We start from the raw sequence: 26,378 nt of genomic DNA on the forward strand, positions 1-26,378 counted from the left end.
ATGGTGATCAGAAAAATGGAAACACCTGTAGTTGGCAACACGTCAGATGTATGGGTTGGCAGTGGTGTCGTGGTGCCCGCAACGCCGGACCGCTGGTGGTGTGTTAGGTCGGTCTCCATACTACGTCAGGCGCAGTGGAACAGCAGTGTCCAGTGGCTGCAGCAGACGGAGGTAGTGTAAAATGGGAGACCTCTCAGATTTTCAAAGAGGGCAAATTGTTGGTGCGCGGTTATGTGGAGTGAGTGTGACGGCAGTGGCTACTGTGTCGCGTGGGACAGTGTCGAAGGTGATGACGGCCTACACAACACACGGGAAAACCACGAGTGACAGGTCACGCCGGGTATTAAAGCGCATTGTCACGCAGAACCGTCGTGCCACTGCGGAGCAAGTGACGGAGGAACTCAATCAGCACCTCCCCCATCCTGTTTCGACAATCACAGTCCGCCGCGAATTACATGACATGAACTTACGGGATCGCGTTGCACGGGCCAAACCGCTCATCAGGGACCATAACGCTTTCGCACGCCGCAAATGGTGCCGCGACCATGCAACTTGGACCGTTGAGGACTGGAAACGTGTGATATGGTCGGATGAGTCATCCTTCACCCTATTCCCAACAACGGGCCGTGTTTGTGTGTGGAGAACGCCCAAAGAAGCTTCTGATCTGCAGTGTCTCCGCCCAACTGTGAAACATGGCGGCGGCTTGGTGATGCTGTGGGCCGCAATATCATGGTTTTCATTGGGTCCTGTGGTCACACTTAGCGGACAAATCACTGTCAATAATTATGTCGCAATTTTAGGAGACCAGTTGCATCCTATGGTCCGGATGTTGTTCCCGGACAATGACGCCATCTTCCAGGATGATAATGCACCCATTCACACAGCTGGTGTTGTTGCAGCATGGTTTGAGGAACATCGGGATGAAGTTCACCACCTCCCCTGGCCCGCCAATTCCCAGATCTCAACATAATTGAACATCTGTGGTCCGTCTTGGAAACACAACTCTGGCGACGATTTTCACCTCCATCCTCTCTCACAGAACTGGCCGATGCCCTGCACGAGGAATGGTGTAAAATTCCATTTGCCACCATTCACGACCTCTATGCCTCTATCCCACGTCGCATCAAGGCTGTTCTGAAGGCGAAAGGTGGCCCGACACCATATTAATCTGGTAAGTTGCAATTTCGTTCAGGTGTTTCCATTTTTCTGATCACTATCTGTACATATATATATATATCCTGAAGTAGTGTTGTAAAGTTCAAATGTTGCCTACTATATGTGAATTATATAATGTTTACATGTAGAAAAAACATCAGTATGCAGACATAACCATTAGTAAACTACGGAAACAAATACAAGATATGTCTTCCCTCTTTGGTCTCGTGGCTAGCTCGCACACCTTTAGTGCACGAGGCCCCAGATTCGACTCACAGTAAGAGAAACTTAAACGTATTAGGGTGGTTTGGACTCGTCTTATATAACCTTGTTGCTGAAAAGAAACACTAAGCTTTAATGAACAAACAAATTAAATACAAGATAGGTTTAAAAAATATTTTGTTTTAAACAGTGTTATTTCAACCCACCGAAAGATGGATAACGTGTAACGCATTCTTTTCAAATTTCAAGATTTCACTTATTTTGGTTATAAAAAAAAGTTTCGAAAAAGGAATCCAAGAAACTTTTACTTCAGATATAAATTTCATACCAACAATATCTTACCCAAAATGTAGGCAATAAACGATTGAGTGGATTTGAAATGGATAAAGCAGTATTATAGAAATTTCAATCACTAGAAATTGTGAAAGAGAAGTTTATTGCACTATGTATAATTATTCTTTTAAAAATTACAATGAAAAACAGACAGTAAATCGTATATAACAATTTTATACAGTATAGTAAAAACAATGTTGAACAGTAATAAAAACAAGCATCTCCTGTAATAATACGTTTAACTTCAACAGAAATTAAATTTAACAAAACTTATTGTCTTTGTGAAAAGCTTAAAACGCCTTCTGACACACACATACACATTTCCTTTAAAGTCTGCAAGAGAACTTAATGTAAGGCTATTGGCTTCGTGGTTTTATCTTCTAATATAGGTAGGCACACAGTTTCTTGAATGAATTACGAAACAATACAGTGTAGGAAAACTCCCCGAAAATGTAACTCTCAGAAACAGTGAGAACCTTCCACATTCAAAGATAGTACGAAAGAGACAAACGAAACAGCAGAAAATGACCAGAGGAAGAAGAAGAAAACACAAGATTACAGAAACATAATGCACTTTTTATGTGGAGTTACCGGTAAAAGTGTATCGGCTCAATTTGAGCCAAGATTTCAACGACTTACAGAGAATTGTCTTCCTCTAGGAACAAACTCACAAAAACTCAAACTTTTGAGGAAAAAACTTGTAGGAGTAAGTGTGTGTGTGTGTGTTTGCACTTTTGTGGGTAGCTGTTAAGATGCTATCGACGGAGAACGATTAAAAAGATTGTAATAAGCTACTGCAAATACAAACAAACAAACAAAAATGAAACGATGCGAAGCGTTAAATGTTGAGGTAACTACAAGAACGGCAGAAATTCATATTCTCTCTGATCTAAAGTTCTGAAGAATCTTAAGTAAACGTGAAATACATATACAAATGAACTCACAGGGTTTCTCAAAAGTCCCCTGACATATGGTAACTGTTATTATCAGAGTTACAACAAAGTGTAAGAGAGGAAATCATTTCCAAATATTATATTTTCAATCTCGAGTAAAAGATTTTTTTTTTTTTTTAATCGGACGAGCCGTTTGGGCTATACACTCTTTATGTGCCCAATGTTAAATGAAAATGCAACGTTACCATTTACCAGGACCCACAACATAAGTTTACTATCTTTTACGCTAACGTGTCAATGGCCAGCCCCCATTTCAAACATGTCTCCTTTCATCATACTCTTACAAAATTTATCTACCTCCCGGTAGATGGCAACGTTGCATTTTCATTTAACATTGGGCGCATAAATAGTGTACAGCCCAAACGGCTCGTCCAATAATAATAATAAATCACTTTAGATTGAAAACATCATATTTGGAGACAGTTTCCCCTCTTACATTTTGTTGTAAATCTGATAATAACAGAGTTACCATATATCAGGGGACTTTTGAGACACCTTGTATGTATCCGAACTATGTAAGTTAAATTTTAAACACTATCTGTCATCTAGAGCAAGCAAATTTTTTATATATTCATGCATGAAAAGAACCAGTAGTAGAAAATAACTGAATTACGGTTCAATATGTCATGATTTTTTTAAAGCTGAGCGACACACTAGTGATACTAAAAATTAGCCTTGCACTAACTTCTTTTCCTACAAACTTAAAAATGTGAGAACACTAACTGAAGTAAGTGGAATGTGATACAGCCAGCCTTTCAGTTTTCTTACACTTAATTAGGATAATCATATAATAAACTATATATAAAACTTGCAAACAACGATACACTACTTTGTTGTGTAACTTCCGTTGAAAAAATTATATTACATTTCTAGCTATGGTAATAGTATACATGAGAACCCCCTGTCTTCCGTGCGCGAGGATACTTCATATTATACATTTATACGTTACCAAATTAAATCACTGCGTTGTCTTCATTATATGTGCTTAACATTCTATTTTTACTTTCTAGAATAAATTTTGTTGATTTCGATTCGAAAAATGTTAAATATTTTAAAATTTATATCATGATGCAGACCAAAATCCTTGTTGCATATAATGTAATGCGCTATAGGATATAAAGTACAAGGGCAAATAGGTACGTTCTTTTTTATTTTCGTATCAGTGGATAAGTAAATGAAAGTGGGTTTGTTACCCCCTTTCTAAGTTCGTAGATACTCAATGAATAATCCCTAAAAGTATGAGCGTCCAGCTTCTTCTGGAACTCAGACGGTCTTACGTATACTATATCCCTAGCTATATATATATGCACTATATGTATAGACAGAAATACCCAGCACTATTAAATTTGTAAAAATCACTATCTTAATAATCCCTTACGTGAATGTGATACTATTTCACAACAGAACAAACACGTACAGCATTGATATCAAAATTATACATAAAATTTCTGAAGTTTATGGTTAAGGAGTAAATAAATCATTCGATAACGATGTTATTCGCTTATATGTGTGTGCCATATGTAAAATTTGAGTTGTAAAAATATTAACTAAAATATTTATTTCAAACTGGTTTGAATCGTCAAGGCAACTTCTACATTCTTTTAACGAGCACCTAATATCAGCATTGATAATATTTCTGCCATTGTTAAAAATTTTATTCTACTCTAAAATATTATTATTTGTCATTTTTTAAATCACCTATTGTTGTTTCAATAACTAGTTAACAAAATTCAAAGTGTTACAGGTTATTCTACTCAACAACTTCACTAACATTTTGAAATAAGGGAACTACTTATTATATCTACGTATGCAGTATATCATCATATATCGAAACATACGATCACCCAAACTCATGATCAGTAACACTCCCTATTTTAAATTTATATGCATTATTTACAAGTAAATCAGAATTATGACTACGTTTAATCGTATAGTGTGCTGTCACTTAACAAGAACATAACAGTGGCATCTCAAAGGCAATGTCACATATAAGGAAACAGAAGACTAAATTTTTTAACGGCAGTATCTTTTACCTTGTCGTAGTAGCGTTTTGCTAAACAGTGAACGCAAGGATGTGGCCTACCAGATTTCCAGATCTAACAACCTACATATACAGGATATAAGGATGCTTAAAAAAAGAAATCTACAGTACCATAAGCACTGCAAGAAAAATGTACACCACTCTCTATTGCAATAGCAGACTTTAGAAGTCGACGCTTCTTATGTAAGGATAAAAACCAAACAGTTAGATGGTAGTGCTGTTATTTAAACACTTGACTTTGAATGTTATTTCGTAGCTGGGTATATCAAGTGGCACTTAGCACACCAAGCGCGTAGCCATATTTCTGACTCAATGTGTACTTAAATCTACTTACAAAAACCCAATTTCCCAACGGACAAATTGAACAAGTCGTAATTAAAGACTAATGAATTATTGGAAAACGTTTCAGCATAAAAAACAGTTGTTCTAAGAATATTTACTGAAAAATATTAGAATTTCCTACGAATGACTTTCTACTGCCGCCTCACTTATCTCATAGTGCTGAAGTTACGCTTGAGCAATTTCAATAAATAGTATTTTGAAATCTAAAACAATTTATTGAAATACAGTAGTAGCTAATACCACTTGTCTCTATGTTGATTTCCCTCAAATGTATACATTATTATGAACTGTAAGGCGGAAAATAATTTTTGCCCGCTATTTTATCTCCCCCTCCCCCACGAAGATCATTGAAATTAGAAAGTAAGTAAAAAGTTACTTGTTAACGTATAAAAAGTTTGGTTACTTATTCGCGGCTATCATTAGAAGCGTTAAAGTTGAGACTGGTCAAGACTTTTTGTAATATTACGTGTGATAACATTAAATATAGCATTTTAGTAGTGTATCCTAATGATGCTATTAACATTGTTGGTTGTATTATTTCCAACATTACAGTCACTACTGTAATCAGACTTTGAGGAATATTACATTAAGTCTTGGCCATTCATTTTAGTTTTAAATGCAAGATCTATATCCGCACCGTCCGCTGCATTATATTTGAAGGAAATCACAGAATCTTTTAAGAACAACCATCAACTAATTTTATGAGCTCAAAAATCCCAATAAAAAAATAGGTGTGCATTTAACTGGCTTAATCATTTCAGGTTGAAACACATTTTAGGTTTACATGTCAAGATTTTTTCCCATCCTGCATTACGGGTAATTTACGAGGATTGGAACATTTAATAGTGGCAACACATTGTATACCTTTTGAAACGAACCACTGCTCGTTTACACCACACATTAATTCGATATTTAACCTACCTCACAGTAATTTGGCTTTCCCTTCCAAGCTAAGCATGCACTGTGACGAGAGTAGCGGTTGCAGCCATAAAGCAGACGTGTCATCAAGGTCCTCACATGAAGGATGCGCAGAATATGTGTTGTGTTACACAGCCATGATAACGTTAGGGAAAACCCCTCAATAAGGACCACGAAAATTTGGCAAATATACCTCACCGTTGTATCTGAGTGGCGCGTTACTGGAGATGGATTGAATCCAGAGAATTCATGGGTTAGCTGTATGACTGTAATTCACATTCTGAAGGAACACCTGAGGGTATGAGAAAAACTGTATCACCATGAATACTACATTAGACAGAAATGCAGAAATGGCTACGTTGACCCTGAAATCTACTTGGAGCATTTTCAGCGCGAAGAAGGGAATTTCTTTCATATTATAATCACGGGTCAGGCCACAGGAGCTAAAATTGAAAGTATAACCGAGTGTGGGGCGTCATCACGAGTTATCATGAACATTATAAAGATTTGCCAGAATCCCACGAAAGTTAAAGTTATATAGTGATTCTCGTATACGTTACCTTAACGCATGCCGTATCCCAAGGACAGGCCGTCAATACGCAAAATTACTGTCGATTTTTGAAACATAACCTACGAACAGCGTTGCGAAAGAAGCGGCGAGACTTTTTCAGATTCTTCCACCATTTTAAATGACAACACTCAGGCGCATGTAGTACAATCTGTGGTTGATTTATTCGTTCGAGGAGCTGAGAACTGCTTTATCGTTCATCGTTCTACCCGTGTTCTTTAACTCCTGTAACTATTATTAGATTCCTCACATGAAGGAGCCACCTCGTGACACTAGTTTCCGAACTGTTCTAGAAATTCACACTATTATAAAAAGTGACTCGATACATTTCTCATACATAATTTTTGTATAAAGGCCTGAAAATAAGTTTTTATAATACTATCTTAAAAAACTGTTAAGAATTTTGCAGTGAATATTGAACAACTGCAGCCATTAAATACATGGAGGAAGATAAACAAGCAAAGCATGTAATTACAATTCAATCTATCTTCAAGGGCAAATTTCCTTTGAAGATGCTTCCAGAACATAAGAAGTGAAATATAACGGAATAATTACACTATTTGACCCAAATATGTTTCTCACGCCCCTCCTTGTTGGGCTAGTTGCTCGCGCGTACCTCTGTGCACGTGGTTCAGATTCCATTTTAAAACTAGGTCTACGGAAGAATTAAATTTTTTCTGGTGACGTGATTTTAGTAAGTGTACTCGGGCTATCAGCCAGGTGAAGGTATTGACATCCGACGTTTCGAATGCAGACATTGCATTCATCTTCAGATATTGTAATGAAGAGACCGGAGATGTGGGCAATATATATATACAGTAAAACCTGCCTTCAACGGACCCTTTATTAAACGGAAAACTGTCTTAAACGGAAATATTTCACGGTCCCATGAATTTTGGAGTAAAAAACGTGTAAAAGGCCCTTCATTAAACGGAAACTGTGTTATGCGGACAACGGAAAACAAAATAAACCTTTAACGGAAAATTCTGAGTTCCGGACTACAGCGTTTAGAAAATGTTTAGACATTCTGTGAGAGGGTAAATATATACATTACATGTCTGGGATAAATTCTTCGTTCTTTTGTTATTTTTTTCTGGGCATTGTTGACCTTTCCCAAGCACTACTCATATTCACCCCCACAATTTGTCCGTAATCCCCTCACCTTAATCAAGAATCAAACGGATAGTCGGAAGGAGAAGACGAGGTGGAAGAAGAAGAGGAATACGGTGTGTAGAATATAGAGGAATAAAAAGAGTGTAGAATAAAGACGTATCAAGATGATCTCAGAAGTTTAAAGAAACTGCAACAATTTGCCTTACGGAAAAAGGACTCTGATTTACTAAGTGTAGTTTCTCAGGCTAAAGTGTGTACGGAAAGTAGAACAGCCAAACAGCAATGTATACAGAAAACTCTGCTTGACAACTGAAAAAATAAAGAAAGCATGTGCATAGCATATTTTGTATTAATTTTAAACTTTTTGTGTATTAATTCGTAGAAGAAAGAAGCATTGTAATTGAAAAAGGTACGTAAAACGTACTTACAATATTTTCTCAGTATGTCCGTTATAAGCATGTATTTAAAGAAAGAAAGAAAGAAAAAAAAAAAAAAGACAACGTCTACCTCCATTAAGCGGAAACCTGACTTTAACGGAAATTTCTGCGAGTCCCGCTCGATTCCGCTAAAGACAGGTTTCACTGTATATGGTGACTACTTAGGGACAGAGCTATGAATGGAGGTTTCGGTTGGTTTCAACTCAACCCTATCTGGTCGGCTCTTTTCAGGAACAAAAAACAGACATTCAACAAGCCAATCAGAAGCCAGCATTTTCCTCAGTCAATTACAAGCCACATTCATGAATGCAATGCCTGCATTCGAAACGTAGGATGTCAATACCTTCACCTAACTGATAGCCAGTACGGTTAAGTCTCGTATAGCCTACTGAAAAATGCACGTCAAATAACACGATCAGAATCGACTGATGCAAAACATCTGGAATCACACAACAATGGTTAAAAATAATATTGGACTGACGTGATATTTCTAAAGGTTTGTAAGCAATGTTATGGATTACCCGTTTTCTTTCATTTTGTTGTACTGTTTACTCAATAGAACATTTCCCGCAACAAAATTTATTTACAAATTTCTGGTACAGAAATTCAAACCTCTAATTACGAAATTGCAGACGGCTCCTGGTGTTTGAGGTTTATACGCTGTATTCTCTGAAATTAAATTTCAGCAGAAAAAAAAAAAATGTCTGAGTACGCTCGTACTCCGCCACTCTCTTACTTATATAGGTAACATTGGTGTTCTGAGGGTGGTGCTGGTGCTCAGACGACCATTGGTGTTCTGAGGGCAACGTCCACATTCAAAATACTTTAGCAATTGAACTTAACTTCTTCTGTTTCTTAATAAGACCAGCCTCGAATCGCCAGGTCGGTGTGATTGAGGAGGGAAAAGGAAAAAAATCCAAGTCACAATGAGGAGTAACAACACAACATGCTGATTTTAAGGGATTATCTACTCCAACTCGCAAAGTACATCACCTTGAATTACCCACTATGTCTATCACAAAATATATTATTTGATTTAAAAACAATCATATATATATAATTAACGCCCGCGCTATTTTTCTCTATTTGTCATCATTTTAAGATACAACAACTATTTGTCATCATTTTAAGATACAACAATTTAGAAACGATAGCTTTTATTGTATGACAACAATTTAAGAATATCTCTCAATTCGATACGCCGCATATACATACATTTATTTATATATATATATTTAATTCCAGTTACAAAACAAAAATTTTGCACAACCTGAAGCAGCACCATTACGTTAGTTTGTACTGATTATCCCCATCTCTGCTACAAAGCAAAACATGGAAGATAATTTTTATAAATATCATGTATAACATAGTAATCTTTTATCTTTGGTTTGATTCTTAGGTCAAGGCACTACAAGCAAATATTGTCCCTATCCCGTCCACAAAAAGTATATTACGAAGTCGAAAAGTATAGCACTTTCTGATGAATTTAGTTCAGTTGATTTCTCTCTTATTGCCGGAAGATTGAGATTCATACAACTGCGTCTGAGTCAAGGTTATGAGTTGTATAAAATTGTACGAGGAAATGAACATTACTTTCTAAGCCTGATACAAACGTCCTCATATGTTCAACCACAATGTCTTCTTTGTTCTTCTGACTAAATGCCAGGTTGTAGTACCAAGTCTGCCGACCAGGGCACATCCTGCATAGAAACTATACAAAAAATAAAATAATAATAAACTTTACTAAGATACTGAGAACAGTTGAAAGCAAACTTACACCCCTAATTGTATAATTCAATATTATTATATAAAATGATAACAATAGATTTAAACTTAAACAATAAACAAGAATTTTGAAATGAAAAAAAAATCAAAAAATTGCGATCTTCACCAAGAATTAGTTTTCGGATCAGCGGCCACAAAATTTTTGAACGGCCTCTAAATAGAATTTTCATATTTTTTACGGAATAAGCACATGATACTGAGGTAAGTGATAGTTTGGGTTTGGTCACACTATACGTAGTTTTCGAGATATAAGACCTACAAGAAAATTTTTGATTGAAATATATTGGATCTTTTGATCCAAAAATATTACGCAAACTAAATATAAACTGCATGAATATAAAAACGGTTTGACAATATAGTCAGCGTCAATTCCTACACTATTATCGTTGTGATTAAAATATGTTTCCTGTCATTTGGTTGAAACAGTATTCCAGCCCTAACAGCATATACTGGAACATATAATTCAAAAACTTTTTAAAAAATTAGTCCGCATAACAGCGGTTTATCAAGTATCATTTCTGTAAAATTCGAATCAACCAATTGTCTCCTGTCCCTTAATGTAAGTTAAAAAAAGAAAAAAAAAGTTCTGCAGTAGTGTGATATATTAGAATAATCATTGAAACCTAACTTCAAACATAACACTAATCAAACATTTTGGACCATTTCAATTCTGTTGACAAGTGAATATGTTAAGCGGTTCCAAATTATTGGACGCAGCTTTAATTTTCATCTTTCCAACAGTTGATATACAAATATATATGTATTCGGTTGACATAAGGCAAGCCACTGATTAAACAAACAGCCTATTATTTTCTTCGCTTCGTTATATATGTTCCGCATATATTCATTAAAACGTAAAGACCTATCAAACGCTACATTTAGATCTCTTATTTTTTCAACTTTTTGCAATAATAATAATAATAATAATAATAATAATAATAATAATAATGATAATAATAATGTCAATAAACTCTAATGTTAGAAAAAGCGCTGACTAAAGTTCTATACAAATTTTATCAGTCTACGATTGACCATATCAGAACTCTTGTGTATGATATTTACGAGGGTGAGTCAAAAATTATCTGTAATGTAGTTATAACTTTTGTTACATTGTTCATACTGACCTACAGTATGTTCTAGTTTATTTTATTATTATGCTGTTGTGGTCATGCTATGAAAGTTTAATCGTAATTCCTCCATTTATCTTCCTTTTATTGAAGATAGATAATGGCTGCTCCATTAGAATTTGCACCAAAGCGAAACAACGAGCAGTGATCCGGTTTTTGAGGTTGGAAGTTGTATCAGGAGCCGGAATCCATCAAAGGCTTTTGGCATAATATGGGAACAGTGTCTTGCCACAACGGAGTGTCTACGAATAGATTGAAATATTACAAAATGGAGCACGAGGAAGAAGCCGGACGACCATCTACGGTCGCAAATGATGATAACACTGAACGTGCACGTGACATGGTTCTGTTAAGACAGACGAGCGACTATTGATGAAGTAGCACATCATCTTTGATGGACTGTGGACGCTGATACACCTTCCGATCACAAAAACCGGATCACTGTTCGTTGTTCCCCTTTGATGCAAATTTCTAATGGAGCGTCCATGATCTATCTTCACTAAAAGGAAGATAAATGAAGGAATGAGGATCAAACTTTCATGGCATGACCCAGTGGCAGATCCAGGGGGGGGGGTCTCCCCTCCCCCAGAAGAAAAGTTTTTCTTTTCACACAGACTGTAGCTGAAGAAGACACACGACAATGGGGGAGGTGAGGGGAGAAAAAGAAAAGGAGAGAATACGTCAAAACTCCTAGGGAACTCACAAATGTAATGTTCTCCACTCTAGTTTACACAGCTTGTGATCAAACGTAAGATTCATCGAAGCAGAGGTAAGCAATCTACCACTCAGCCACCCAATGTGTCTGTTCCTAATCAGCATCATTCTCATATACTTCTCGTCTCAGGCGCCTTAAAATGCTGTGACGTCATTGATATGATGTGAACGGAAGAAGGGTCATCCAAAATGTACTTTAGGATTTTAAATGCTCGTAAGTGATGAACACGGTTTTGTTTTCAGGTGAAACTGCATATGAAGTCCATGTGTGTGCTTTGTCCTATCTGTTGGTGAGTCTTGGTTCTATTTGACTGTATATGCCATGCATGCGTAATGTAGAAATATCCGTGTAAAAAGGAGCAAAAGATTTGACTAGCCCTATTCATTTCGTACACGGTTTCAATATTAAAACGCAGTTTTCTCTAAAATCCAGTTTTGTGACATTCCTTCTTTTTGCCCCTTATCCTTCATATACCCTAAGTAGAGGATAATGATACCACTATTATCACAAGATCAATGTATTCTTATCATAAAAATAATGTTTCATGAAAGAAACAGAAAAATTCAAGAATCTTTCCATGCTTTCAATCGTCCTAATGAACAAGTAATTCGCAATCTAGTGAAAAAAAAAAAAATGTGAACTGAATCTGTTCATAATATCTTCAGGAAGACCAAAGACTGCACGTTCTCACTGTTGTCCTCGAAATATTGTCAGTGTACGTGAGACTATCGTGAATAATCCATTAACATCAATTTCTCGACGTTCTCAAGAATTACACATCTCTCAAAGTAGTCTCTGAAGAATTTTGCACGAAGATTTGCATTTGCATTTGCATGCCTATGAGATTCACTTAACACAAGAACTGAAGGGATGAGACCATTTACAGAATTTTCTAAATTGGATGCTAGAACAGACAGCGGCAACAAATCCCGAGGTTCTCATCAAATTATCTTCAGTGATGAGGTCTATTTCACTTTAAATGGTCATGTCAACAAACAAAATGTCGCATGTGGGGCAGGGAAAATTCTCCCATTATTCGCTCAGAAGCACTTCACGCACAAAATTGTACGGTTTGGTGTGGCTTGTGAATTAGACGAATCATCCGTCCCTTTTTCTTTGAAAATGACAATGGTGATGCTGTTACAGTGAATGCGGAGCGTTAGAGAGAGATGATTTGTGGCCTCAACTTCACGGAGTCGATATTTCTGATATTAATTGTCATGTGAATGGGGCTACAAGACATACCACACATTCTAACATTGCGTTACTACGCACTAAATTTCCCGAACACCTAATTTCAAGAAATGGTGATGTGAATTGGTCGCCGAGATCTTGTGAGTTAACACCGTTGGACTACTTTCTTTAAGGCCATTTGAAGAGCAAAATATACGCCAACAAACCAACAAATGTTCCAACCTTAAAAGAAAACATCAGATACCGACGCTGCCATACGAGAGATTGTTATACCGACGATTGAAAATACCATACGTAGACGGGGAGAACATTTGAATGATATAATCTTTCATGTCTAATTGTATATAAGGGTCCTTGAATTTCAACCAATCAAATCATTCATTGCACTTATGTTTGTGTTTTTATTATATGACAACATCCTAAAGACCCTTATATGTATCTCATCAAACCATTAAAATTCGGTCGATCGAAACATCACCTCCACAATATGTCGTCTATCATTCTGACAAGAATGATCGCTGCTTGTTCTTGAGAATGTGCAGAATCATTTGTTTCGTTTAAAATATGGGAAACATTTGTAACAAAAGTGTAATTCTGTAGTAATAATCCTGAAAGAATAGAAACGAAATGAAATCTTTGGTTTCACATCCCACGGTTATGCCGGCTAGGCTAAAGAAGACGGTGATGATAAGAAATGAATGAAATGGTGGAATGAAGAAAGTGGAAGAAAACGGGAGAACCTCGAGAAAACTCACGCACACGGGGTTTGTCCACCACAAAGATCATTTGCGCGACCTGGGATCGAACCAAGGATCCCATGCACCAGAGGTGAAAGCTCTACCACTGAGGCATCGCGGATCCCTCTGAAGGAATATAATTTCACCTGCTCCACGCAGTGTCCATCTGTCGATAAGGTTCGAGCTCCACTACGCAGTGGCATCACTGTTGATTTCCAGTCAATTTCCTACGACCCTAATCCCGTATAAGTTCAAAATCAAGAAAATTATAGAAAGCGAGCGAGATATGTATAGAGACTAATGTGAAAAAACTACACTCATTATTACACGTGCAACGTTGTCAATACGGTGGCACAAAAGTACCGGTTATGTATGTCGCCGTATCGGGAGTTCACTCCTAAGTTACATGCCACATGAGTTTCGTGTTCCATTAATGGAATTTTTATCCCAACATCATTGCCCAAGTTATTCTATCAGGTTTATTTTGAATATGACTACGCTTAGTACAACATTTAAGTTCTTTGCCCACAATCAATGATTACAATTTCTAATTTACATCTCTCTGTCTCACTCTCATGGCACAATATGAGACCGTACTAGTTGATCCTAAGTGTCAGAGTTGAGAGTTTTATCAAATCGGTCACGATTAAAAATGTATTAAATGTAAAATAAAGTGAATACTTCTTACCCCAAAAAGTTTTTGAGTAACCCATCCATGATACCTTTGGAGAGATTCTTCGTAGGCTTTTTGTAGATACGGCACAAGATTTTCAGAATGTTTCTCTTCATCATGATCTTGTATTAGGCACTGTAAAAACACTAAAAGGAAATTGAGCCCCCTGCAAAGGAAATATATATACAAACATTAGTGCAATTAGTATCATAATACCCTATTTCCCAAAATCTACAAGAGTTGTTACATAAATTCTAAGCATAACAAAGAAATATTAGAACTAGGCCGTATTTATTGAACTTTTCTATAATGTCATACCAAATTTGGTATTAATATCGACTTTTATTCAGTTGTTACAGGTCAAGAAACAGAAGAGTGAGTAAGATGTGACTAAATGAAGAAATTGAAGGCAAGAGACGTTATTGAATATCTCCACAAGAAAGGTTTAATGCTGCAGGAGATATCTCCACGCTGACTGGTTGCTACTTTAGGTGATAGTGTCCATTCATGTGCCACAATGAAGAAATGAGCAGCCGCATTTAAGAAGGGGAGAACCTTCATTGAAAATGATACTCGATCAGGAAGGCCCGTGGAAGCACTAACTCAGGAGGACACTGACGAAGTGCCTGAAATCATTATGAATGATCAGTGAATGACCATCAGACAAATTGCTGAGACAGTGGACTTATCTACTGCAAGCGTTGACTAAATTATCACCCAGCATCTGGGAATGACCAAGGTTGCCGCGAGATGGGTGCCAACACTTTTGACACCTGATCAAAACTTCACCAGACACAACATTTCAAGGAACAATCTTCATTTCTTGCGGATAAATCCAAATGCCTTTCGTATTCGATTCATACCAGTAGATGAGGCCTGTGTCCATCATTACCAATCAGAGTCCAAACAAAGTTCCTAATAGTGAAACACCCCTCATCCTCCCCTCCCCCCGAAGAAAGCCAAGTCAGTGCCCTCAGCTCGAAAAGTAATGAGTGATGGTACTTTCTTTCAAAGGGGTGAACAGTGACTGGGGAGTACTATTCACGTCTTCTACGACAGCTGCGTGATAATATTCAGCAGAAAGGCCGTGAAAAATTGACAGTAGGTGTACTCCTTCAAGACAATGCTCCTAGCCACAAGCCAGTCATCGCAATGGCAGAAATTTACGATTGCGGCTCTGGATTGGTCCCCCACCCACCTTATTTGTCTGATTTAGCACCTGCTGACTTCCATCTTTACAAAGCTAAAAAAAAGTTGGAAGGCACTCATTCTAACACTGATGATGACGTCATGCATGTCGTAGATGAAATTTTACACGCCTTCCACAAATTATTTTTTACCAACGACATTAACGCACTTGAATATCGATGGGCAAAATGTGTTGACTTCAGCGGACTATGTTGAAAAGTAATACATTCCATACCTTCTCTGCAGCTCTACTCATAGGCAGGCTTAAACTTTTGTAAAAAAACCCTCGCACTAACAATTAGGTTAGACTGCACTTCTCTTAAAACCGTGGTACCCAAATTTTCTTTTAAAATTCATTTACTCTGACGCTCTTATAGGATTACGAAACAGTGGCCGATATAACCGAAACCCACACAGGAAAACTTTTACAGGCGTAATTAACAGAGTTAGTGGCTTCACTTGCTAATAATTTGATTAAAAATGCTTAAACTTCTGTCCTTCAGTAAACGCCTAGTATATGGTTTTCGCAACAAGAAAACATACGAGAAAATGGAGGTACAATTACAAATATAGAGAGAACTACAATAATATGCTTATACTAATGTACACAACATTAATAAAAAAAAGTAAATACATAATACATTTTAGTTTCCCTGCCGCCGTCTACCGCTCAACAATTTTCTGCACTTCTTCCAACCCATCGCATACCAAGCAAAAATTATGATGCACTTGAGAAGCGACTGCAGGTAGCAGTACAAGTTTAAATTGCATGCCGTCTCCAGTCTCCTCTCAACAATGTAATTCCTCTCAACCTCTATTTCCCACTTAGAGACTTTTCTTCCAGTCTCCTCTCAACAATGCGTACTAATATTAGGCTACTTGACTGTATCGACAAGACATCTGTCTATGAGTTTAAGGATCCATCTTTATTCTACTTCATTCATCTATCTGCAATAGAACACACAGTTCTTCTGGTTATCTTAATTAATCTTCAATATCTCGTTTTGCAAATAATCGTGGACGCTCAGTCCCAAAATCTTTCATCTTAACTAACGAATTCTCCTTAGCTTATCTCTCGTCTATGCACTTTGTATCTTGTTTACACAGACTCTACATCACAATAAGTTCAACCTGACAGTATATGACGGGTCCCCGTAACACTTCCTGCTAGTTATATCTTTCCAACACTGTTTGACTTACTATACTAACACCACTAGCTAGGCTTAAATTCTAATATTAATCTCCCTTAAATTTATTAATATTTAACTATTTCTCATAGGCTTCACCAGTTTATCATTATACTTTCTGAAAGTAGAATCAAATATAAATTTACTAAAAATAGTAGAAAGGATCAACCTAATCCTATTCCTAATATTATTTCTGATTTCTCCTAACCCAAAAGGATACAAGCAGCAACATATTTCGGACAACCCGAAAATTTCCAGAAGAGAAATTGCATGACATTTAAAGTACTTGAAAAATAGGTATACATATAATTTACAGATTTTCCAGAATTCATTCTAACTCTGTTAATTTTTCGAGGCAGTCTAGCTGTTCCGATCCGATGTTCAACTGTAGGTTCATGTCTGATGAAGCCTCGGCACTAGAAAATCGTTAAAGTGGTTTTAATTTCTTCCCTCAGTTATACCTATTAACTTCAACAGAATTATACATTCGGTAAAAATATTAAGAACATTTTAAAAACTGCAATGTCGTAAACTGCACTAAATCGTTCTCACAAACTATAAAAACATGTGTACATTAGGTATAATTCTAGCATAAATACATATGTATCAAATACCTATTTAACCACATCAATGCTTCTGTTGCAACTGCAGGTCCTTCTTCTTTCTCGGAAAGAATCATATCATTCAGGTACTTGAATCTTTCGGGATCAGTCTCGTATTTTTTTGTGAGCTTCTGCAAAATAAATAAATAAAAATAAAAATTAAAAAATTAGATACGTAAAACGAAACTAAAATTTGGTAAACGACTTCATTTTACGTATATTGTACTATATAAATAAAATATGAATTTTCACGTTGTGTAAATATTGGACTTGTCCTACATACAGTTGAACCACTTACTATGCTGTGGCCGTCCTCAGAGTTGCAGATATACTTACAGGCAAGTGCGAATCTTCTAAAATATCTTAAATTTTATATTTTCCTTATTTAACTCATATTTTAATTTAAAAGAAAATACTGAATATAAATTATATAATAATAATCTCTCCTCGAACGTGCTAGTCCATTTTGTCTTTGGTGTTTACTGCTGCTGGAAATTAAAATATAAATTAAGTACAGATGATATATAGAAGACTCGCACTTACTTGTAACTCTGCAACTCTGTGCAGAAGTTGCAACTCTGAGGACGGCCACAGTATAAAAAAAAGGGTTGAAATATATAGGACGAGTCAACATTCACACAAACGCAAAGTAACACATCCTTAGACATTCTAACGACACGCTCAAGAGTCCTAATTATCATTCTATTCAAAGGTTTATGCAATACCTGAATACCACTTTGCAGTTTCGAGCTTTCGACTCTCCTCAGGAGTCTGATCACAGACCATAAGAAAATGGGAAAGAAAAATGAACGGAACTGACTCACCAGGGTAGAGCAGTAGCACTGACACTTTTTGTCAAAGCCGAACGTAACACGTCAAATGACAGATAATAGCGGCGTTGATTTGTGTACTCCTTTAATTGGTAGAATGTTGCCAACTCATGTTGGTATTTTTATCGTTATGTCAGTGCTGTACAAAATTTGTAATTACTGCTTCCCATTTCTCTGCTAAATTTATCTATTTATTTCTTAAATGAATAAATAAGCTCTCAAAAACCAGTCTTTCTACTTCATTTTTAGCATCTAATAAACTTTTTGAATCTTCTACTGTGTGTTGTGTTTTTTTTTAAATGTTTCGACAAACTTGACGCCAGACTTCGATTTATCACCAGGTCAATGCTTTAGCCATGGGAAACCCATTATCACCTTTATTAGCTAATTTGGTACTCCACACGTTTGAAAGTAAGATACAGCAGGAACACGTATTTGAAACGGTATGCTATTATAGATTATGGATGACATTCTGTTTTTGTACAAAGATAACACAACTTAATTTTGTATTGAAAAAACTGATACATAGTTAATTTGAAACTCACAGCAGAAATAATAATAATAATAATAAAAAAAAGACAAACTTACTTGTTTAGATCTCGATATAAGGAAAGACAATAATAAATTCGTTACTAATATCCATCATAAACCCACTACCACCACTCAACATATTCACTATAAATGCGCTTTGCAATGACTAAAGCGAATATTTGGAATGATTTCTTTTTACGTACCATTCGACCCACCTCTTCGAAATTTAATTTACAGACAGAGAATGGGGGGCGCAGTGGCTCAGTGGTAGAGCGTTCACCTCTGGTGCTTGGAGTCCCGGGTTCGATCCCAGACCCCGCCAAGTGAACTTTGTGGTGGACAAACATCGTGCTCGTGAGTTTTCTCGGGGTTCTCCCGTTTCTTCGTTCCACCATTTCACTCACCTCTCATCATCACCGTCTCCTTTAGCCTAACCGGCATAACCGTGGGACGTAAAACTTAAAGATCTAATTTCATTTGCAGATAGAGAATGATCATTTAGGGATTTAGGAATTAGATTTCTGGGCTTTCGGCACCTATGGCCATGTTCCGAGGAAAAGGAAGGAAGAAAGGAAGTGGTCTGGGATGTGTATGTTAGGTACCATATCGGCATTTGCCTGGTGTGAATGAGGAAAACCTAGGAATGGCTGGCCTGAGGAAGCTTTTACACTTTTTCGACCGAGTGTCCCCAGCAGGAATCGTACCCAGGATCGCTTGCACCAAAGACGAAAGCGTCAGCGACTACGCTACGCGAGACCACAAAATGATCATTTGTTGAAGCTTCTATTGTTATTAAATTGGTGTAACCACCAAATTAGAAGGAATCCACGTTTCGATAGACCTGAAATCGAAATCAATGAACCGAAATTGGTGGGGTTGCCTATTTTTCTGAGACTGACAACAGCGCTAAAGGAGATTTTTACAAGCACAATTTCCGTCCAGCGCTGAAGCCCCCAAAACCTTAGAAAAGACCATCACCTAATTTAAGCGCTATTACACAGTTCTCAATGATAAATCAGGTAGTTGTGGATATAAAATGCGGTTATCATAAAAGGTACATAAGCAAAGTTACTAAAAGAAGCCCCATGTTTCATGTGAAGGAATTATCAGGGATGCTAAATCATAAATGCGGTATCAAGTCTATCTAAACACTTAAAAGAAACACAATACCCGATGAAAGATTTTAGAAATTTTACTGAAAGCTAAAAACGGAATAGAAAAATTCGTTTTTGAAAATACGCATTAGAAAAAAAAAAAAAATAGATAGGGGATGGTTATGTGATGAATGGAAAGCAGTAATTACAAAATTTGTACAGCATTGGCATAACAATAAAAATACCTTGAGTTGGCAACCTTCCTCCAATTAAAGGAATACATAGATTAGTTCCGCCATATTACAACCTAGTGTCCATCATTTGACGTGTTTAGGTTTTGACAAGGTGTCGCTAGCACTGTTCTACCCTTGTAAGTCCGTTCCTTTTATTTTCATTTTCCTTTCGCCTTTTCTTATGGTCCGTAACCACGACTCCAGGGAGAGTCGAAAGCTCGGAAATGTAAGTAGTATTCGGGAACAGCATAAGCCTGTAACTAGAATACCAACACAGCCTTATTTTATTTATGTAATACGCTCTGTATTTAGATTTTATCAATATATTGATTGTTATCTAAAGAAGATTACTATCTACAGAAGCACAAACTGCTCTGAACTGTTATCGTTAGTTCGTCTGAATGTACCTGTCAAAAGTTTAAGACACTATACGTTCCCTTTCGACTACAAGCTACTGCCAATGTCAAGTACTATTTCACTCATCAATGGCACTAGTAACTAATAAATGACTTTTAAGAAATGATTATGACATGTATACAGTGTTAATCTGAAGTTAAAATGGTAGTTATCCTGTAATTTTGTACTTCTCGATGTCGCAGTGTTCAGAAAGGAATGACGAAGTAAATCTAAATGATGTTGTTCGAAGTTAAAAATCATGCCAAAAAAATAAAATAAGAAAGCATCTAACATTTCTTTTAATCATCATTAATATTTTATTTTCAACTATCGAATTCCATACACATAGCATACTTGTTCATTATCAGCGCGAAGTATGCACAATACACTTGCGACACCCAAAAGTAAACATTATATGGAGAAACACGGGTCGACCACACATCGTCCTAATACCTAGAACCTAATCATAATACACCCTTCTGCATTATGATAAACACATTGGCAGCATTATCCATAATTTCAAATAAATTATTTCACTAATAACCTACAGCTTTTACTGTGCATTCTAGAAATACAAATGAAAAAGAAACCACCGTTGTTCGAACTCCGGAAAACGTAGACAGAGTGAAAAGGGCAGCTCTTGCTAGTCCAAAACGATCCGCTACGAGACAGGTTGTATCGCTGGGTATGTCACGTCGTTTGCTTCATCGCATCTTACATGATTATCTTATTATTATTATTATTTATCACAGATCCAGTACTTTTGAACGCTGCAACGCACCGGAGTATAGTGTTTTGATCTGGGACTGTACCTCGACGTTCGACGGAAAATACGTTGAACCGACCGCAAACACACGATGCTCTACGTTCCAACGCTCCATAGCGGCTGAAACTGCATTGTTTGAACTGTCTTTCAACGGTCGCTCAAAATTAATACCCCTATTCGTCACCGAGTACTAGCGGTTTAAAAAACATGCGTTTCCTCTGCTCCACCCTATAGTAAGCATCCCGAAGAAGAGTGGTTCGAGATTTACTTCCAAAATATTGACGAGAAGTTGCTCATCACTGCTGGAACACAAATTAGCACTGTGCTCTATAGTTCAATTAATACTTAGAAAACTAGGCTATTTAGGTTCATTTAATAAGTTACTTCTACGACACAAAAGAGTTAGTGTAGAAAGTAGAAAGCTTTCTGCATAAAGCAGCAACAAATCGGAAGCACACGGAGCCGTCAATTCACACACAGGGATACGATTTTACTTCCACCATTCGCGACTCGCATTGCAAACGAAAACAAAGAGAGAGAAAAAAGTAAGAAATTTTGCGAGTGAAGAAGGTTACGCCACTGTTCTTAAGGACTGATTGAATACCTTTCTTAAAAGAAAAGTAAAAATTAAAGAAAGAAAAAATCTCACTATACAAAAACTGGTAGCGCACTTGTTGATAAAAATCTTGATGTCGCATAGTGCCTAGACAAGTAAATTATATGCCTACTGTAAGTGCCCTTGGGTTCGCTGGTTCGAATCTTACGTTACGCTGTACGCGCCTACGTCTTATACAGTATAGCCTTGCTGCTGAAAAAAACGCTGACTCAAGTGCAACCAACCAAATATTTTCCGCTCACTTATTTTCACTATCTTTTTTATTACATCAAAGATTCTCGTATCTTTCGTAATATTTTAAGAAATGTAAAAGTACGATCTAAAATTCAACAATTGAACGACTCTTTCAGTATGTTCATAAATGAACTCACCACTTCGTAACGCAACAGCATGTACTATCTAACATGGTGACATTTGTTAATTGCTCATTACCAACATTATATTTTCCCGCTTACCTCAATGTTTCCTGACATATCATATCTAACAGGAGAGAACACTTTTCCAAACTGTTCTGAAAGAAAGAAAATAAGAAAAGTATTAGAGAAAACTACTCTTAGGGTGTCTACTATAATTCCAAAATGAAATTTCGTGACTTTTTCTTTACCAAACAATAAAATTTCACAACATTCTAAAGAGAAAATTTGGGTGCGAATTAGGTCATATTTTCATGCATGCGATAGAAGCATGCTTTGCTTGCGATTTGGTAGCGTCTAAAGCCAGCCATACACATTTTTGGTGCTGAATTTCGACGTTTTATAGAACAAAATTTTCCAGTCTATACTTATATTTGTGCAGATTTAAAAAAAAAAAAAAAAAAAAAAAAAAAACAAAAGCTAACTTTCGTGACTTTTTCTTGACTCTCATGACCATTTTCTGATTTCGTGACCGATAGACACCCCTGCTACTGGAAAGTGTCAATTATAACAAAACAGGAATATTTTCCATTCATAGTAACGAAATATTTAGTCTAGTCTAGCTAATTTCATCCATGCCCGTAACCAGAATACTAAGAAAGAGATGGGCGAGATAATTTTTCGAGTTCACTTCACATTCTTGACTGTTGATTTTTTGAAGATATATTTTATGTAAACAAATAACTGGAAGTTTCAGGAGTGGAGTTACAAGTATACAGACACAGTACAATACTATATATATATATAAGTTCATTCAGGAAAGACTCTTCCGGTTTGACTGATTAGATAGATTAATGACAAGTTTGATTAATGAATATACTTGGCTTTCAGGAAACTATCAAATGTATAGTAATTTAGAGTATAAAAATGGAACTGCTAATGTTTTTCAAAACATTAATTAAAATTTTTGTGTTCAAAATCTTGATCGGGGAAGAATTATGAAATAATTAGGTTGTTTTCTTTCTCAAGTAGGCACTCGCAAAGATTTATTTCCTAGGCAGTCATGAAGAAGAGAAGAATTTTTTTTTCTTCAAAGAATTGTAATTTTTGATCAGTCATTCCTGTATTTATACTGGGAATGGTTAAGCCCTCCTTACGAGAACCTGCACCCAGGAATGCAATTCCTCCCATAAGAAACGGAGCAAATGGGGAATACCGGAGTAACGTAATGGAAAATTTACAGGTAAAATGTGTAAATTCACAAAAGGCGAATAATACTTAAGTAACGTATGTACGTAAGCAACCAGTCTCTAACTCAATATTAACATAGAAACAGCACAGCAAAGTTAGCTCGTATTACTATCATATTGTATTGTTTATACAACACATACAACATAGTATTTAGTAATATTAGTAAAAGAACAATACATTTATACATGATTCATTATTAACAAAAATAAGATGACATTTAGCATCTTCCCCAAACCCACCGACTACAATTGTAACAGATCTCGTTTATGCGGATACCCACCATCCCTTACGCCCCTGCTCCCTAAAGGACGCTACCGCTAGGGCGTCCTGCTGCGCTCCGTCCTGACTAGGTTAGATAGCATTCGTGTTTTTAGTGGCCTCCTAGCATAAGTTGGTTCGTGTTTTATGCACTGTACTCTTTATGCCATGTCTACACTGTATTTATACTCATCACAGTTACAAATAACGAACTATGATCACTACCAAATAAAAAGAGTTACTACCAAGTGATTTGGGAGATAAACTAAATAATACCCCAAAAATGTTTCTATAAAATATTTAATTTGTTAAAGTACCTGTCATAACCTAAGGAAATGGGGAATATGTGGGGATTGATAGCAACTAACATCGTATAATAACGTATTGCACCTTCGTTACTGGAGCGAACTGGTTATATCGTAAGGGCCGCGGTGACCCAGTGGTAGAGCGTTCACCTCTGGTGCATGGGATCCTGGATTCGATCCCAGCTCGCGCCAAGGGAACTTTGTGATAAATGAAACCCACCCGTGTGCGTGGGTTTTCTCGGAGTTCTCCCGTTTCCTCCCACTTCCCCCATTCCACTATTTCCTTCATTACTTATCATCACTGCCTCCTTTAGCCTAGCCGGCGTAACTGTGGGACGTAAAACTTAAAGATTTCATGGTTGTATTTGTGCTTTTAGTGGCAACCTAGCATAAGTTGGTTGATGTTTATTCTACATTTCTCCATACCATATCAGTCGAAATATTTTTAATTTCTATGTAGCTATTTGTACAATAATTTTATAAATGGTCCCCATATTCCCTATCTGCATGTAAGAAAAAACCTTTAAAGACACTAAGAGTAGACTCCGGAAAAAAAGAAAAAAATGTATCATTATTCCGATTGTAAGTTTGCACCATGACTTTTATTCGAATCCTTATTTGTAATAATTACATTCAACCCTATCCTTAATCTGCACAGAATTATATCCGTTTTAACCATGTGACAATATTTTAGATACCTCATAATAAATAACTCTCTCACTAAACAAACGCTTCAATGAAAAGATATTACCACTTCGTTACCCTAAGCTATTATCCAATAAATACTCTATGCTGTAACTGAAAATTCGAGGTACTCGGAATGATGAACACACACTGGCGCAGATTTACTGTACGGATCCACTGATTTGTAAAATCCACAGAACAAGTTTGTAAAAATGTTATAAGAGACTAGTGTGTCAAGAATCTAAATATGTTGTGATCTTATATCCAAGGTATGATCTTATATCCACAATATTCAAGGTGACTATGAAGTGAAATATCAGAAGTCAATGTGCTAACTCGAAACACGCTACTATAGAAATGACCGAGAGGTAAGTAAGGATCCACATGATTGTGAAATTTACATTAGTAATGTGTTACGTTACTTTAAAACAAATATCCAAGTAATGAAAATATATCTGGATATTACCCATAACGTCTTTAGTAAAGGACAAATGCCGGTAGCCTAATTTAACACGTAAAGTAAGTAGTTTTATATTACATACAGTGTATTGCGCTATCCTGTTTTACGTGTAAATCCATCTTCACTCACGCGCCTGTTCTCTACGGACGCACTCTTCACTCTCGCTCTGACATCCCTGTTGTGCTCCTGCCCTGACTCACTTAGATGGCACTCTTGCTTTTTAGTGGCAACCTAGCACCAGTAGTTTGCACAATAGTTATTATCGTGTACTTACACTGTAGCCCCTTAATGTGAATCTATATAGAAGGATGCAAGTCTACAGCTGAAAAATGATTGTTTATGATTCAAAAAGTCGAATTTATATATGGATCCGTACAATAAATCTGCACCTACAAATTTTGTCTCGATGAAGAAAACTTCTTGGACGATTGTCCTGCAGAGTGGGTTCAGTATGCTAAGGTAGGTTAGGTTAATTCCGGTTAGGTTCCATATTCGTGGACTTACTCTGAGGCACTTTGCACCACGTTAGTTCAGGTAAGAAAGGATTTTTTAAAAATACAATGGTAGGTTGTGTCATATTAAAATTACAGTAAGCTTCTTCAAGACGTAAACACAATTATTTTTTACATATTTGTTAAGCTACTTTTATCCCTAAAATATGAAAATTGTTGTTCCCTATTCTTAATCAGAGCTATTTTTTTTTCTTTTAAATATATATTACCTTACTAGAACTAGAAGTTAAAGAAAATAAAATAAAACTTACCAACCAAAACAACAACACCGCTGGCAGCTTTCAGAAACTGAGCCGTATCTATTTTGCCATCCGTAGTTATGTCAGGAAATGGTGATTGTATCTCAGAAAAGAATGTTTTTTCCTTAGGTAGATCATTAGATTTACTAATCGCTGCCATCCCTTCATTTGTTAGACTATCACTTTGTTTAGTTACATATCGTGGCTTCTTTAACTACCTTGCCGGTTAGCAGCCGAATCTACAATAAAAAAATAACAATACAAGATCTACTGTTAGACTCCGTGCTCGCACAACGTTCAATTGGAATTGGAACGTGTTAATAGAGGGCAGACAGACTCGTCTGCTATCATCTACCAAGTAACCAAACTGTTATAGTCACTGACAAAGACTGTGTAAGTATTTTCGACTGTGACTATAATAGTGCTACTTCGAATTAATAGCATAACCAATATGTATATGTCTATATATCCATCTATCTATGACAATTTTTATCTGTGGTCATTTGTTATTTTATAGACGTAACTGATTAGCATCAATTTCTTTATTCTGGTACTCTAGT

The 26,378-nt window shown here is 36.5% G+C and overlaps 1 protein-coding gene across 1 annotated transcript; it reads right to left on the minus strand.

Annotated features, from left to right (window-relative positions):
* Positions 1-1,796: 1,796 nt before the first annotated feature.
* On the minus strand, positions 1,797-26,172 carry LOC145694539 (glycolipid transfer protein-like). Its single transcript, XM_081770854.1, has 5 exons — positions 25,831-26,172; positions 22,212-22,267; positions 17,303-17,421; positions 14,329-14,479; positions 1,797-9,793 (listed from the first exon to the last, which is right to left on the minus strand). Exons 1-5 carry the CDS (start codon positions 25,976-25,978, stop codon positions 9,611-9,613), a joined length of 657 nt encoding a protein of 218 aa, XP_081626980.1. The 5' UTR covers positions 25,979-26,172; the 3' UTR covers positions 1,797-9,610.
* Between the last annotated feature and the right edge of the window lie 206 nt (positions 26,173-26,378).

Source organism: Thermobia domestica, chromosome 9, assembly GCF_964235325.1.
Source record: "Thermobia domestica chromosome 9, izTheDome1.hap1.1, whole genome shotgun sequence".
In the NCBI taxonomy this organism is placed as follows: Eukaryota; Metazoa; Arthropoda; class Insecta; order Zygentoma; family Lepismatidae; genus Thermobia; species Thermobia domestica.

What these genes read in the sequence shown, in the direction of transcription:
- LOC145694539 (XM_081770854.1), bottom strand. Translation starts at nt 25,978, where the DNA reads ATGGCAGCGATTAGTAAATCTAATGATCTACCTAAGGAAAAAACATTC. An exon ending in GCATTGATGTGGTTAAATAG is followed by an intron (nt 14,480 to 17,302) that starts GTATTTGATACA and finishes TTTCCTTTGCAG; the next exon opens with GGGGCTCAATTTCCTTTTAG. An exon ending in TTACTCAAAAACTTTTTGGG is followed by an intron (nt 9,794 to 14,328) that starts GTAAGAAGTATT and finishes TTTTTTGTATAG; the next exon opens with TTTCTATGCAGGATGTGCCC.